Genomic DNA, 15,621 nt, shown 5'->3' with positions numbered 1-15,621 from the left:
TTTCTAGTATGATCGTGATATTTTTCCATCCTCTTACGGAAACAAGTGACTTATATAATCAGCAGAGATAGCATTACCTTTGCAGGGAGAGCTTAAAGTAAATACAGCTGACACACGTGTGAGCTGCACCGCTGTAACATGTGCGATATTGGGCCATTATGAGTTAAAGGACACCCTCTGCCAGTGGCAGCTTAACATCTGGTGAGCATTTCATCTGCTGGGTGACATTTTTTCAAGGAAATATACAGATGAACGGGGGGGGGGGCTTTCCAGGAAAGAGGGATCACAGACCTTTTTTAATCTTGCTTGCAAAGCCGTCGTGAAGATCTTTGACCAGACTGCTGGACGGTTTGTTTCAGTATGAATGATTTAGCACAACATTCCCAACTGTATGTCACTCTGATGCTCTCAAAGCACCAGTGAATCTTAAAATGGTTGAAACCTCAAAACTGGATAGGTTTCTACTTTTACAGTTGAAAAAATTAAGAGTGGCATCTGCTCGCTCGTGTTCCAGACTTGACTCACACTTTAAATTCCTAACAGACTAACAGGACATCATTTTCAGCTCAATGCTTTCCACAGCTTCATGTCCATCTCTTCCAATCACCCATTTACAACAATCCAGTGTGGACCCTTCAAATGCTAAGCACACAGAGCTGGACCACGATGTGCCTGGCTGCGTTTGTGAGGGCCTCCTCCCTTCTACTGCCAGTTAATGTTAACTCACAGTTCATACTTGTTTCACGAGCGAGCACACGTCAAGGCTGATAAAAATCAAAATCAATGCACATTTGCAAGGGTAATTGTTTGGACATGAAGAGACGGGGGACGGTGACAATGTACCTGCAGAAACCTCTGGAACTACACCTCCACTTGTTTTCTCAAAACCATCGGGATTATCGTGTGTTGTGAGCATGTGAGTTCACAACCTAACCAATAGACAGACAGGGCCAAACAAACCGATTGAGACTTGGACTGGATTTGTTTTGACATTCTTCCTGTAGCTGGTTCTCAGGGCTGTCTGATCATTCCTCTTCTGGTATTTCAAATAAACCCATCTCTGAGCCGCTCCTCAAATAAGCAGAGCAAGACCCGATGATGCACCTCGGTAACACCAGATTGGGTTCCGAAACTCAAATACAGTTGGAGAAGAATCAGGAGAAGGACTGAACTAAGGTTTCAGTCAGTAGCTTTAGAACAGCCTCAGCCGTTCGGAGGAGGTCAAACTCTTCAAGCATCCATTCTCTTGTTCCTGGGAAAAAAAGTCCCTGCATCTATGACGCCATTCCTTACGGCATTCCATGGGCCAGCAGGCATGGACCGTCCTCTTGAAGAGTCAAGTTTCTCTCTTACAGTAAACTCTTAAAGGACTACTAGAGCAAACCACAGTCAGTGAAAACATTTGTCCCTGTATAGTTCTGAAAGTGTTCTACTTGTCTGAACCACAAAGTGCATGTCAAAATTTAGAGTTATATATTTTCTACAGTCACCAAATATTTCCCCATTACATACAGTTGACCCGTCCATGCAGGACAATAAGAGTCTCGCTCTGAGCCTTTAAAAACTCATTACCATTGTCCAGGTGGAGTTTGTGGCATGCAACCACAGTGACTTAATCAGAGTGCCATATTGTTCATTAAATGTGCAGAGGAGAAAAAATCTGGCTAAAAGCCCTTGTCAACAAATAAGGTATTTCAATTACTTCAGTGTGCCAACTTTGGCGTCTGCGGTTGGTGGTGAATGGGGCTAATTACTTGTACAAAAGAAAGGTTCTTGCTACGTTTTTTTCCCCAAGATCTCCTAATTGATCTGGGGCCTTAAACAGTTGCACTAAATGTGCAGATTTGCATAGTTTGTAGCACAACTGTTCTCTTTTGCCAAAGATGATTAGTCACATCCAGCACAGAATGTTTTTCCCTAATGGAGCTGTGACCCATCAGCAGAGGCATGAAGTCAAGTCACACGGCTTCGAGTTGGGTCAAAGCTGTGTAACAAGTTGTTGTAACGAAGGCGCTGGGACGAGATGGGATCATCACTCAAATATGGGGATAACTACACACACCTTCATCTTTCCTCTAAAGCATTCATGGTGTTCTCTTACCTCAACAAACCTGCTCAGTCGCTCTGCAGGAATACATGTCACATGTCGGAAAGGTGTTGGGGCCCACTTCAATACATTAGTTACATTAAATATATGTTATATTTAGAATATTTTATCACTTTACATTGCCATCAGACAACCCTTTCCAATGTTGATACTGTCCCTGTGCTACCGCTGTCTCGATTAATGGACCAACATGTTAAACTGTTAAACTGTAGGTTATACACTGACTACGGATAAGTACCTCACACAACCACACTCCAAATAATCTGAACTTTCCCTTTAATGAGAGCACAATTTGCGAGAGTGAAATCAATATTCTTGATGAGGGATATGTGTGATCAGGCAGCAGCCTATAGGCCTTTTTCACAACAGACAGTTTGGTTTGAGAAGCACAGGTGTTACTAATAACATTAAGGATGGCTCTGTTCTATTCAAGAATCGAGCCAACATGCACAATGCCAGGACCCTGAATCTGAAGCAGCTACATGGAATTCAGCCATTATTCATTTCAAGATGCACAACTGTGCTTTTTCTGCTGTGAAATGTGTGAAAAAGGCCTCTAATGCGCGAGGACAGGAATGATTAGCAGTGCACGCTGGCAGACGGACAAATTATGACTTGCTCAGACCTTGAAACATTAAGTCAGGACCTTGTGTTGACTTGGGATTTGACTCGAGACTTCATAGACTTGTAAAACTCCCACCTCTGCCTATCGCACACACTATATTCATTACAGGACACAGTAGAAGGCAACCCAGGAAAGGAGGAATCTCCATTAGAAATGGATAAAGGCTCTTTGTCCTGAAGGGCTTGACATTTTCTGAGACTACGGTAAACTCATGCATGCCGCAGCCAACAGTCCTGGACACTACATTCCTCTGAAACCTACAAACTCAGTTTTGCCATGCAGCTGATTGGCAGTCACCGTCAGTTAGCTGGTAAGCAGAGAAAGCTATAGAGGCTAAACTAGACATCTCCAGGGCCTCATTATTGGCCTCATTCGCCAGCAGCTCAGACTCTTATGTCTGAGTGCCCAGAAGTAGCAGCACCACTCAATCAGAAGCAGCCAACGATACATCCAACCTCCACATGTTCTGCTCAGGGCTTGAATAAGTCTTTGTGAAGCGTGATATATTGTAGAAGTGACAGCCTGCCTCAAATCCATTTACAATCAAGGGCAAAAATCTCCATGTAGTTTCTGATTCGGCTTTAATCCCAGACAGCACCACACCTTTATCTCATAATTACCCACAAGGACATACATGGGGATTGTATCACTTTGGGTAGGAATTAGAGGAAAGGCAGGGAGAACGCCCATGCTGTGCACACACCCTGACAGCCATCCAGACGCCGGATTACACGGCTAGAAAAGTGGAATTGAAGACAAGCTGGGGCAGATTCGGGGGCTCAGGCGTCCATGCTGGTTTAGATGTAGTCAAAGAAGTGGCTCCCAACCCTGTACCTTAAGGTGTACTTTTCCCTTAAATAGCTAGACTATGTGACAAGATTAGTAACTTAAAATTAAAGAATATATACCCATATTGAGCCAGTTACTGCATACCACAACTTGTGTTGCGATTGAGACCAGTTAAAACCAGTTAACAAGCAGGCAGAGAAGTCCTAACAGTTTCAATAGCGAGGTCAATGCCATGGATAAAAGTGGTTGAAATTGTTCATTTCTATTTCTAACATTTAACAATAATAAAGGATAACTGTCTGAAATAGGTAAAAGCAATAAACAAACAGATAACTAGCTCCAAGCAATAGTGTTAGGCAAATAGTTAAATTAGTTGCTAAAAGTGGCTGAAGTCAGTAAAAGTGTTTATAGGTCTAATAGATAACCCATTTAGTAATAATAAAAGGGATAAATGGCTGATAAAGCTATTAGCACTATAATAGCAGTTGGCATAGCTAGCTAAAGGCAATGACGTTAAACAAGTAGTTAAAACAGTAAGCATAAAGAAAAGTGGCTGAAATTAGTAAAAAATATATATATAGGTATAATAGCATTAGCATTTAGTAATAATAAAGGATACATTGTTGAAATAGCTAAAAGCAATAAATAAACACGTTAGACAAATAGTTGAAATAGCTAAAAGTGGATGAAAATAGTAAAAGTGTATATAGGTATGACATTTGAGGATAAATGGTTGAAACAGCTAAAACCAACGGATGAACAGTTGAAATAAGTAGCTACAAGCAAAATGGCTGAAAAGGCAAAAAAATAATGTAATGTAGACATTTGTAATGTAAAAACTTTAGTAAGAATATCCTCTTTTGTTAAATATAGTGTTGAATAACAGCCACTTATTTGTAATGTCTTCTAAGACTAGTGGGGAACTGTAGTACGGTAACATACTTGATTTTATCTAAACACTTAATGAATGTGGACATGGAATATTAATCACCTGAACGGCAGCAACAACACACACGACAAAACAATTAGAAAGCAGTGAATACATTTTTAATAGACATCCTTTTCATAAGCTCATCTATCATTTGTGAATAGCAGAAAACTGAAAGTTCAAAAAGGCACACACAACATTAAACAAGGAGGAGATGAACATAAAATAATTAATTAACCATGTGCTGATTTGATTTTTGTGACCGATAACCGTGGAGAGCCTCTGAATGCCGTCCTGAAAGCCCAAATGTGGCAGAAACGTCTCCTTTGGCACATTAATTTGTTATTTGAGGATGGTGGTGGGCATTAAAACTGACATCCTTTATATGACCACTTTGTTTTTAGTGTCTTTAATGTTTATGTTTATGAAAATGTAAGAAAACAATCCTGTTTTTTCACTTCTTGGTTCTACATCAGTTGCCCTGTCAGTGCTTCCTTGGTCTTAATGGGGTTTCTTTAAAAACAGAACTACTCTACAGATCCAACCATCAACCAAATCGACACAACAGTCAAAAAACACGTACTTTATTTCAAATTGCTGCAACAGGGGCACTAAAAACAAACTGCAGAGAAACACACGGGCCCCCGAGTTCAACTCACTTCGATAGAAAATATTCTCATTTAAAAGTGATAATTAAAATGAAAGCACAGAAGAACATATGGTGGACGAAATGATTTGGAACACAGCGTTATGCAGCTTTGTCCGGCCAACAGAAAAAAAAAAAAAAAAAGGAACACTTATTAGATTATAAGAGCACAGTTTGGTGCGGCTTTCCAACCTTTCAAAAAATAGAACATTTCATGAACTTTCAGGAATAAATAAAACAGAAAAAAAAAAATTTAATCTCTATTTTACCGTTAGGACATTTTGAGATTATGGGGTATGCAAAAAAAAAAAATTAACTTATACATTTCCAGAGAAAAGCGGTCTCTCACACACACTCACTCACACACACACACACACACACATATATGCCTGTACAGTCAGTCGCTGTCTCGCACACTCTCACTCATTCACTCACTCACACACACACACACACAAATAGAGCTGAGCGCTGTGGCTGTTGATTAACATTAACTGATTTCACGACACATCAATAAACTGACAGTGCAAATTTTCAGACGGCTGCAGAGAACTAAAATGAGAGCAAAGAAGACACACCAACAGGACAAACTTCCAGACATTTTGTACAATTCTTAAATGAATTCAGAGGATCTGCTCTTCATTTTCTTTTTGTTAAATTTTTGGATAAAGATGGAATGAAGCTCCAGAGAAGCTGATGAGAAAAAAAAAAAATAAACAACATTATTTTTGGATTCAGCGCTCCTTAGATTTTAAAAAATGCCTTTTAAACAACTGTTATTTTAGGATTAATGTGATTTTGCCTTCTTTGTATTAACCCTTCATGAAACACATTTAAAAAAAATTTTAAAACAATAACAGGTTGTTACTACATAAAACACTCTGGAGCACCATTTTCAGAAACATGGATTGAGACAGAATTACGATCCAAGATCAAAAATTAGAAGCCAAAAAAGGTGATTCTGGCCGTACTAAAGGCAGCATTCTTGACTGGTGGCACTAAGTTTGGACTTAATTGTAGACACGAGTCAATCAGGTCAACTGACTACATTGCATCATGAAGGTGTTTCTCATCTACGGGGTTATGATGAATGACCTCTGACCTCCTGTGGCGGGGCAGGTCAGGTCACCCTGGTCCACTACACCTGTACGATGTGAAATGCTTACTTTCCAATGTATGTGAATTCTCAGGAAATAAAGGGTAGAGAAGCCTGGAAGAAGGAAAAAAAAAAAAAAAAAAGATAAAGAACGCTCTGTTCACAGGCTCTCCCTTCCCTTGTAGGTTTCTCATCCCGCAAGGCTAGTCGAGTGTTTTTTGACGACACCCATGTTTTACGGTACCTCACAGTCCTTTGGGTTTGTCAGAGTTCTCAAAGACTCAAGAGGTTTCCTGAAATGAATCCAGTCACAGGATATGGAAGGATATTGAAGTGTCTGTTAACTGGATAGAAGGAGTTACAGAGTTCCTGCTCCTGTTGCTTTGTCTGTTTTTTTTTTTTTTTTTTCCTTTCTACTTCACCATTCGGCATCCCCAATGGCTTTGGAGAAGACATAGTCTCTCCCGTTCAGATTCATGATCCCGTCCTTCAGGTGGAATTTCCATTTGTTCTTGCTTCTGTGAATCTGAGGCACAGAGGAGAAGGAAATGAGTGTTGTGGGCGTCAAATACAGATGGACGCCGCTTCGCCTCTCGGTGGACACGGTCTCTAATGTGTTTAGCCCACGCTCACTGGAGGCTCAGCGGGACACTTGCACTGCGGTATAAACCTGCGTTCACCAATAGTTCTTCAGAAGCAGCGTGATTAGCATAAAATAGTTATGTAACACACTTAAAGCTGTATGATGTCAAAAGGCTGCACTCAAAGGCAAACAGTGCATCAAGTAAAAACGGCGCTAACAGAAAAGACTCTCACGCTTCAGCACTGTAAACCAGTTGAATGTGACTGAACTTTGCTCTCTCACAGTGTAGATCATTTCTTACCTTGTCATACTGGCACACCACTACATTCTCTGTATCAAACAGCTCCTGGTCCTCCTCATCACTGACATCATCCCCGCTGTTCAACGGCTCCTGTAGACGAAACCCAATCAATTTAAACAACGCTGAATCTTCTAGATATGCAAAAGCATGTGAGTGGCTGACTGTGGCCAATAACATCATACCTTCATCTGATATATTTTTGTTATACCACTAACGTTTAAGTATCAATTGTTATATACTGAAATTAGTCTGATACAGTAACATAACTTCAACAGGAGAAACCATCTTGGATTATATTTTTGGACAGTTAAACCTCAACACTGATCAGTTAAGAGCCCGACAACATCCAACGCTGCAGTACAGCTGCCATTCATTCTGAGTCCGCTTCACCTCTTCAACCTGCCCGTCCTCTCCCCCATCCTTGTCCTTCTCCTCCTCGTCATCTTCATCATACTCCTCCTCCTCATCCTCGTCCTCTTCTGAGGAGGTGTCTCCGGCGCCGTCCACCTGCAGCATCATGGGAGGCTGCTGTGCCTGAGGCTGCGGTTGAGCCTGGGGCTGAGCCTGCTGCTGGGCCTGTGGTGCAGCTGCACCCTGGGCCTGCTGCACCTGCTGGACCTGAGCTGCCGCCTGACCGGGCTGCGCCATAGCTGCTGTCTGCATCACCTAACGGGAAACCGGCCCCAGAAGAGAAAACGCTGACTGTCAGGCCGTATACATTACAGATATGGAAAACACAACTCTAAAGTAATCATTCCTGTCCAATTGTGCACATGCTGAGGATAATATTAACACACAACATGCTTAAGTCCAAATCAAACACATGTCGATCAATAATGTGACAGAGCAAAAAAAAGAAGGTCCAGAAAAGAGCAATTCAATTGGCAACAAAGGAATTGAAGAAGTGCTGACCTGTGTATTGCCTTGGACTTTGTTTCCTGAGGCTAAGACAATCTGCTGCGGCTGGATGATGACTCCTGTTTGCTGGGGCAGGCCTCCCTGCAGAGGAGCCAGGACCTGAACAAGCAGTGAACAGGAAGAACCCACATTTTTACTAAAGCTACGAGGTAAATGATGCTACATTGTCTTATTGCAATTTTCAAGCAGTAGTACCGTTTTTGGAAAACAGGGTTCTAGCTTATAGTGAAGTGATTCATTTAAACCGCATTTTACTATTACTGGGTGAGCAGGAGATGGCTCTGATATAAAGGGTCATGGGTAATACTTCTTAGGGGAGGAGTTTGAGTGGTCATGTGTTCTCCAGATTTCCCAGAATGTCCAATGTGTTTCATTGTATTCCTCTTCCCATAATTCAAGTTTTCATTTCCATAAGTTGCTTGTCCACTACCTGAGCAGCACAGGGCCCACAGCTGAGCAGCCAAACAGTGTTATGAAACCTATTAACTTGCCGTGGGCTGTTAAGACACTAAGTACATGGAGTCATGCTGCACTTCTAGCCCACTTTATCTTACTTTTCAAAAGCCTTGGTTTCCTACCTGTGTCATGAGACGTACCTGCTGTATAACCGGTGCCTGCACACCACCAGGCTGCATCTGCTGCTGCAGGAGGATCTGCTGCTGCGGCTGCTGGATGATGTACTGAGCCCCATTGGCAGCACGGACCACCTGCAGGATCTGACCTTAAAGACCACAAAACAAAGGAGGCGTGAGTGCTGTGAAAGTGCACACATCTGTTGGAACTGCCAGGGGAACTTGGAGCAGTTCATGTATTACAACAGTGTTATGAATTTAATTAGGCAATTTAAATATTTCTTCACAATCTGATGCGCGGATGAAGTTATGTGGGTGTTTTACCTTGGCTGGTAATGAGCTGTTGATAAGGGGTGACCCCTGTGGGCAAAGCAAGGGTTGCTGCGGTAGCTGCTGCACTCTAGAGGAGAAAAGGAGAATGCACATTCAAGAGTGGCGGGGAACAGGGTAGTGGGATACACACACACACACACACACACACACACACACTTGTGCACACATGAACAGCAAGTCCATAAAGCAGATTTTTAGGGTTCAAGGATGCAGAAAACAAGGTTGTTTAAGTTTTAAGGTTGTCAAAGTGGAAAAGCTCTGTAGGGGTATTAAAAGTACACACCAGCTACATAAACACACGTTTATGACTTCAGTGTTAAGTACATTTCTCTAGAGTGATTTTAATATTTATGAAATACAGCACAACCTATTCACAATTAAAGAGCTAATATTCATATCCCCTTTGCTGCCGTGATAAAAGGAGCTTTTACATATTTGCATTCATTCACTTTATCCGCCAGGTTCGATGGCAAAAGGTTAGAGACGTGCAAGTGAAGCCTAAAAAAAGGTGCATCGGAATTAAGACCAAAAAAAAAAAAAGTTATCTACAACAGAACAGATGCCAGCCTAGACATTAACATATGGTTTGCCAAACAGAAGGGACGTGTTTACACCCCATTGTGTGAAATTAAAACTGGTGAAGGAAAAGGTGCGTTTCTCAGTGTGTGAGTGAGACAAAGTAGGAGCATGTAAGAGGATGTATTGTCCCTGGCTTTATCCCCTCTGTAATCCAGGCTACTAGACAACTTATTGAAGGCCCCTCTTCTCCATTGTTCTCTTGCTTTCCACATCCTTCCACCCCTCCATCTGTCTGTTACTAGGCCAGTCGGCCTGCTCAGCCTGCAGCGGCACATTAAGATTCCTCCCTCCTTTTGGCTGCCTACTAAATATATACATGGAAAATAAGCTATAATAAGCTTTCATTCTTGCCTTTCTTTAAGTGTCTATATAAAAATATCTATATCGAACCAACAGAGTGCTTGTAAGCTTTTGCACTGCAACAAAATAAGACTGGTGAGCATCACATTTGTCATGCTCTCTTTGTTTATAGGGACTCACAATAGCCCTTCCCAGCTTTATATGGTAGCAGAGTGAACACCAGCAGGATTTGATACAGTGGAGTTTACTACTAGCTTCAGTCAGTAAGGGAGTTGCTGTTAATCTGTACACAGTGGAGGCCAGCAGGTGTGGTATAGCATCTACTATCTTTCTTACGAGCATGATACCCCAAACTATAACTTATAAGTTCTTTTTATATCGTCTTCTTACCATCCCTGTTGCACTCATGTGCTGGAGAATCTTGGAATCCTGAACAATGACTTGCTGCTGGGGAGCTGTGGAGATAAACAGGTTCAAATCAAACCATCATGGGCCCCAAACTACTAATATCGTCCTTATAAAGAACTTAAACAGAGAAATAACTAATTTAATCTACTACTGAATAGAATAGTCAAACTTTAAGGAGCAGTTTTCACCAACAATCCTTACTTCTACTGGGGAGACAATTCAAGGCTGCATATAACTTTGCTCAAATGGACATTTGTGTGTAGTGAGGAAATGGTATTCCCAGATGTTCGATGTTTCTGCTGTTGTGTTTATTGCTGTCCGTTCTTTACCACCACAGTGCGGCAGTGACCGTGCTGACCTACCTTGCTGCTGCTGAGGGGGCAGGATGACTTGCTGGGCCTGCGCCGGCTGGGTCACCTGCTGGACTTGTTGGACTTGCTGGACCTGCTGAACCTGCTGCTGCTGTTGCTGCTGCTGCTGAGCGGCCTGCAGGGCTGCCTGCTCCTCAGTATGGAAGCCCTCCACTGCCTTCGACTGCAACAGTTTGTTTTCCCATAGCTGAAGTAGGAAGGATGGTAGAAAGGCACCATTTATCAAGTGTGAAGCAATGAGTGACTAGAAGAGGACATCTGAGAATTAGTTTAGGTTTTGTTCCAGCACGGCTTTAATAATGTTTTATGAGGAACCACTTTTATCAAGTCCAGTGCATTCTCAGAAACAATCTATCACTGTATGGGGTTAACCCTCAAACAATAAGCTGATAACCGGTCAAATCATTATAAAAGATTGAAACCAGATAGCTCCTACAATACAGTGAAATAAAGGACACACTCCTGCACAAGAGGAAATTCCCCGACAATGACTGTACACAGGAACAATGATGCTGGGGACAGTTACCGTTTTCAGCTCCAGAAGCACTTGCTCATCCACCCCCTCATCCAGGAACAGCTCTCGCACCTCGTTGATCACATCCTCAATCACAGACTTATAAAGTTTAGGCTATGAGGAAGCAAGCACAAGGGAAAAGGAGGGTGGTAGGGGTGAGGAGGGGGAAACACATTTTCATTACTTCCTTTGCTGGAGATGACCTTCAAACAAAATATATATATATATATATATATATCTGGTATGACCAATGTTTTTACCAGTTGGGACGGAGACATTATGGTGTGTAGATTTAGAAATGTGTTTAATAGGAAGGCAGCAGTCACTAATGGTGCTTCACATGTTTAACACACCATGTTATAACACATCACAGCTGCTCTGATGTGCTGTATAAACGGTGTGTGGACTCTAACACTGACCCATGGTAAACACTCTCAGGGACTTAGCTAGAATGTACACACAGCACTGTTATGCTAATCCGTCAGATCCAGGTCAACATACATCTGCCTGTCACGATCAGCATATGCTCACACCACCACCTCCACCACCACCACCTCCTACTACTACTGCACACCGTTAAAAGCTCCACAACAGGCCGCCGCTCTGCGCTCACACTGTCCCCAATGTCCGCAGCACGGACCTCGGTCTCTCCTTCCCTTCCCTCCCCCTCGGCCCGTCTGCTCCTCCACTATTTAAAGCACAGTCTGGTGTTTATATGTAGAGCCGGTGACGTAGCGGCGAGTAGCACCTTCCCATCCCGGGCAGTCTATATTAGAGAGCCAATATGGCTGTATAAAACCAGGCGGCGGAAAGGAGGAGGGCCACAACCGGAGCGAGGGGAGACGTGGAAGCCATTTTACGGAGCGGCAAACTGCGCGCTCGGCAGCCCCGCACTTTGAGCAGAATGTGGCGGAATGTGGAGGATGTTTTCGGCTTGATATCTTATCAGTGGTCGGCTTTGACTAGTTAGTGTGGCCTTGTCGGTGGGGAGGAGGAGGAAATCTGTCGTGAGATGGGTAAAAGTGGTGGTTTGGGGCGGCTATCCTGGCTGCTAGTCGTGGAATGGTGGACAATGATGAGGCGTTAGACTGAGCGAGCGGTGACGACTTTCGGCTAAAGACACTTTAATTTGCCTTAAATAATCATCTTAATCCACTCGCAGTGAATAGTGGCAAGGTGCTTTGCGTACATCTGCATTTAATAAATTATACTAAATATAAAAATTAAGCCTAAATCTACCATTTACCCTTTTTATAACCGACTCATCGACACAAAGTAATGCTCTGACCTTTTCTCTACGGGGAAGCACAACCACCAAATAACCATAATGTGCAATTATTACATTAATTTATCCAAAAAAAAAAATACACAATATTTAATGACCCACCGTGAACCTACTAACGGCCAACTCAAAAAAAAAAAAAAAGCTTCACCCTGACAAACAGCCCATAACTTGCAAGTTAAAAACTGCATTTTCACCACTAATCCACATGACTTTTGCACAATTCTCACATCTTTTCTAACCCTGAAGCCTCTGTAACATTAGCCGTTGCTCCTAACCGTAAACTTACCAGGTGGTTTTTATCTGAGAGAACAATCTAGTTCAGAAAACTGATTAAAATGGCCGATTGACTGAACTCAAGTCTTGATTTTATTTCATACAAGCAGTGATGTGTTTTGTAAAAGCAGATTCATTTTTACTGAATTAATTTTTTTTTATATATATATATATATTAAAAAAAAAAAAAAACAGCTTGTCTTCCATTGTCTTTACCCCCATTTCCCCGCTGACAATCCTTGGAGATTGATCCTTACCACTGGGTTCGAGTTAGCCGAGCTCGCCATTATACGCGTAGTGTAAAAACCACACGGAAATAGGCGAGAAATAGAGCCAAAAATTACAAAAAAAACGATTTAAAACAACTGGGAACGATATTTTAAAACAGCCGGCATCACTTTTGTAAATAAAACACAGTTTTGACGGTCTTATTTACAATCCCGGGCTGCGACTCCCCAGCCGTCCTCCTTCCGTCGTTGTCCTGCTTTATATACTGAGCGATGGAGCTGCGAATGCGCGAGACATAGGGCAGGGTCAAGCCGCACGTATCGCGAGATTTCGCCCGGAGTGTGACGACCGATCGGTGCACTTGAATGCTGGGAAATGTAGTTTAAATGTGGAAGGCTGTAACTAAACGTCCACAGCGCGCATCAGCTTTATAAATAATGCTCAGTGATCTTGTTTGCTGAATTAGGCCGAATGTAAATATTATATAACTTGTTTATTTTTTGTAGATTGTAGATGATATAATATTTATGTGGTGTAGGTGATAAATTTGTATCATAATCAAACAAATATAAACCCCAAATGCTTAAGCAGTGACAGACACCAATTGCTGCAAAATCTTATAGCAGACAGCAGAAAGAGGGCGCTGTAATACCATTTTGAATTCCCAGTTTTTTTGTAATTGACCTCCATTAAGACCAAAGTCTGACTCATTTTACACTCAGTTGTGTATTTTCACTGTGGCCATTTATTTTGAAGTGGACAGAAATTAGACTGAAGCCTAATGAAAATATTTAATAATATAAATATAATTTTGTAACCAACAATTCTGTGCAAATGATTTGACTCTGGAAACCTTTTCTTTTTTGGTCTATACCTGAATGTCAATGCTAAAAGTTGAAAACTCTATGATTGGTGGAGTAACTGGGTCACTGTGTGACTGTGACTCTAAGTGTGTCATCAGTTACTGTTCTTAAGTTCAGTTTTAAGGTGCTTGTACTTTACCAAAGTATTTCCATTGTTCATCACTTAATACTTCTGGCTGTGGTCACAAGTTACTTTGCAGAGTGACATTTCGCATACAAAACATGCTTAGTTTATGAAATATCTTTCATTTCAACAGATTTGTATGGACTACTATCTAACATTAAAAACAGTGAATGCAGTGGTTAAAATGAGCAGCTTGACGGGTGCATCTGACATGAAAAGTTTAACCATTCGAAGCTGTAACAACCTGGAAAGCATCTTCTGCCCCCAAGCTGTAGCTGTCTGCCTCATGATGCAGTTGCCATGGTTACATGTGGACTACATGTGGATTTTTGCCATGGTTACACGTGATTAAGTTTACCACTTTTCAAATTCAACTTCTGTATAATATAACGCTGCCTCTGTGAAGATCTCCTCTCATGCAGTAACATCCTGTCGCCACAAGAGTGTGATCACAGTCCACACCATAAGTCCAGAGGGCAAACTCTTCTCTGAGTCAATGACACACACACACACACACACACACATACACACACAATGCGCTGACTTTGTATAGCTTGCAACTATTTCACATGTAATTCAATTAGGGGGGGGGGGGTGTAAGTGAATTTTAGGATGAGCCACGTCAGTAGGTTGTATGTCTTATATCAAAAATTCACCTGTTCTTGACGACTGGGGGAGAATCTCCAAAAACAATAAAGCTTTGCAGTAAATGAGAGCTGACAAGAGAAACGTTACCTCCACTTCTGTCTCCATGGAAACTTGCCTCGCTGGTCATTCTGTGGATATGGATGATATAGACCGGGGAACACACAGCTCTCAGTGCATCAATCCACTTAGCACTTCAACGTGCCTCCTCTAAGATGGAATGTCACAACGATGGACTTCATTGAATTTATTTCACTGAGGGGAAATTAAAGGCCTCCCTGACACTGATGAGATCATGCTTTTGAATTCACTTGTAGCCCTTTTCTTTGACAAAAAAAAAAGGAAGTGTTGTGAAAAAGCTGATTGGAGGCTTGTGTGTAGTAGGTGTTTCTCTAACTGAGAGATGTGATCAGACATAAAGCCGCGTTATGCGAGGCATGTCGTCGCCACCTTTGAGTCTCTCTCTCGGTAACTGAGTAGTATGATGCCCTCTAAAGATCTGGAGAATGCACACTTTTCTCCCCCCCATCTTTCTTTGCTGTAGTTGCATAGCAACAGAGGAGCTGCTAGCTCCAGTTGTGTTGGTGGTGGGAGCGCGCTGCACAGGGAGGCACTGGCTCGAGATTAAGTCTGTCTCGGCTTCAATTATGAATGGGCTTCCACCGCCACACGGCTCCAAAACGGCACCACTCAGATTGATAAGGCATTGAGGAACTCTTTGGTACTCTTAACTCTTTTACTTCTTTCCCTGAGGGGGGAGCCCAGTTTGACTTTAATCAGAAGTATTGAACTTAAATGATTAGAATAAGTAAATGAATAATTAACTGGCAGAGGAGGCATGGTTATGATAAGACCCTTGTTGATGGGAATATATGAGGTTAATGATTGGGGTCAGTCTTGAGAGCAAATTAAAGAGTCTCCAGTCTCACAAAGGCAGCACTTTACCAATAAATGGAGGTTGTGTGTTGCATGTTGAAGTGGTGAAAAGGGAGGAGGAGGGATGGGGAGGAGGGGGCCGCCTACCAGTGATGCTGTTATTAAATGCTCTACGGTCGCTGACGTTGGTATTATTTCCTCTGATTACGGTTTTTTCGTGTTTGATCCAAGCCCGTCCAAAGGAACAGCCAAACTAATCT

General features: G+C 42.1%; 1 protein-coding gene across 1 annotated transcript; it reads right to left on the bottom strand.

The window, feature by feature from the left end:
* Window positions 1–5,017: 5,017 nt before the first annotated feature.
* On the bottom strand, window positions 5,018–13,018 carry gtf2a1 (general transcription factor IIA, 1). The gene is made up of 10 exons (XM_070849787.1): window positions 12,883–13,018; window positions 11,080–11,181; window positions 10,545–10,740; window positions 10,165–10,229; window positions 8,887–8,962; window positions 8,587–8,711; window positions 7,985–8,089; window positions 7,463–7,738; window positions 7,073–7,162; window positions 5,018–6,714 (listed from the first exon to the last, which is right to left on the bottom strand). Exons 1-10 carry the CDS (start codon window positions 12,910–12,912, stop codon window positions 6,607–6,609), a joined length of 1,173 nt encoding a protein of 390 aa, XP_070705888.1. The 5' UTR covers window positions 12,913–13,018; the 3' UTR covers window positions 5,018–6,606.
* Between the last annotated feature and the right edge of the window lie 2,603 nt (window positions 13,019–15,621).

Source organism: Pempheris klunzingeri, chromosome 18 (genome assembly GCF_042242105.1).
Source record: "Pempheris klunzingeri isolate RE-2024b chromosome 18, fPemKlu1.hap1, whole genome shotgun sequence".
NCBI lineage: Eukaryota > Metazoa > Chordata > Actinopteri > Acropomatiformes > Pempheridae > Pempheris > Pempheris klunzingeri.
Note: the sequence above shows the minus strand (reverse complement) of the source record. Positions and strands in the feature narration are given on the sequence as shown.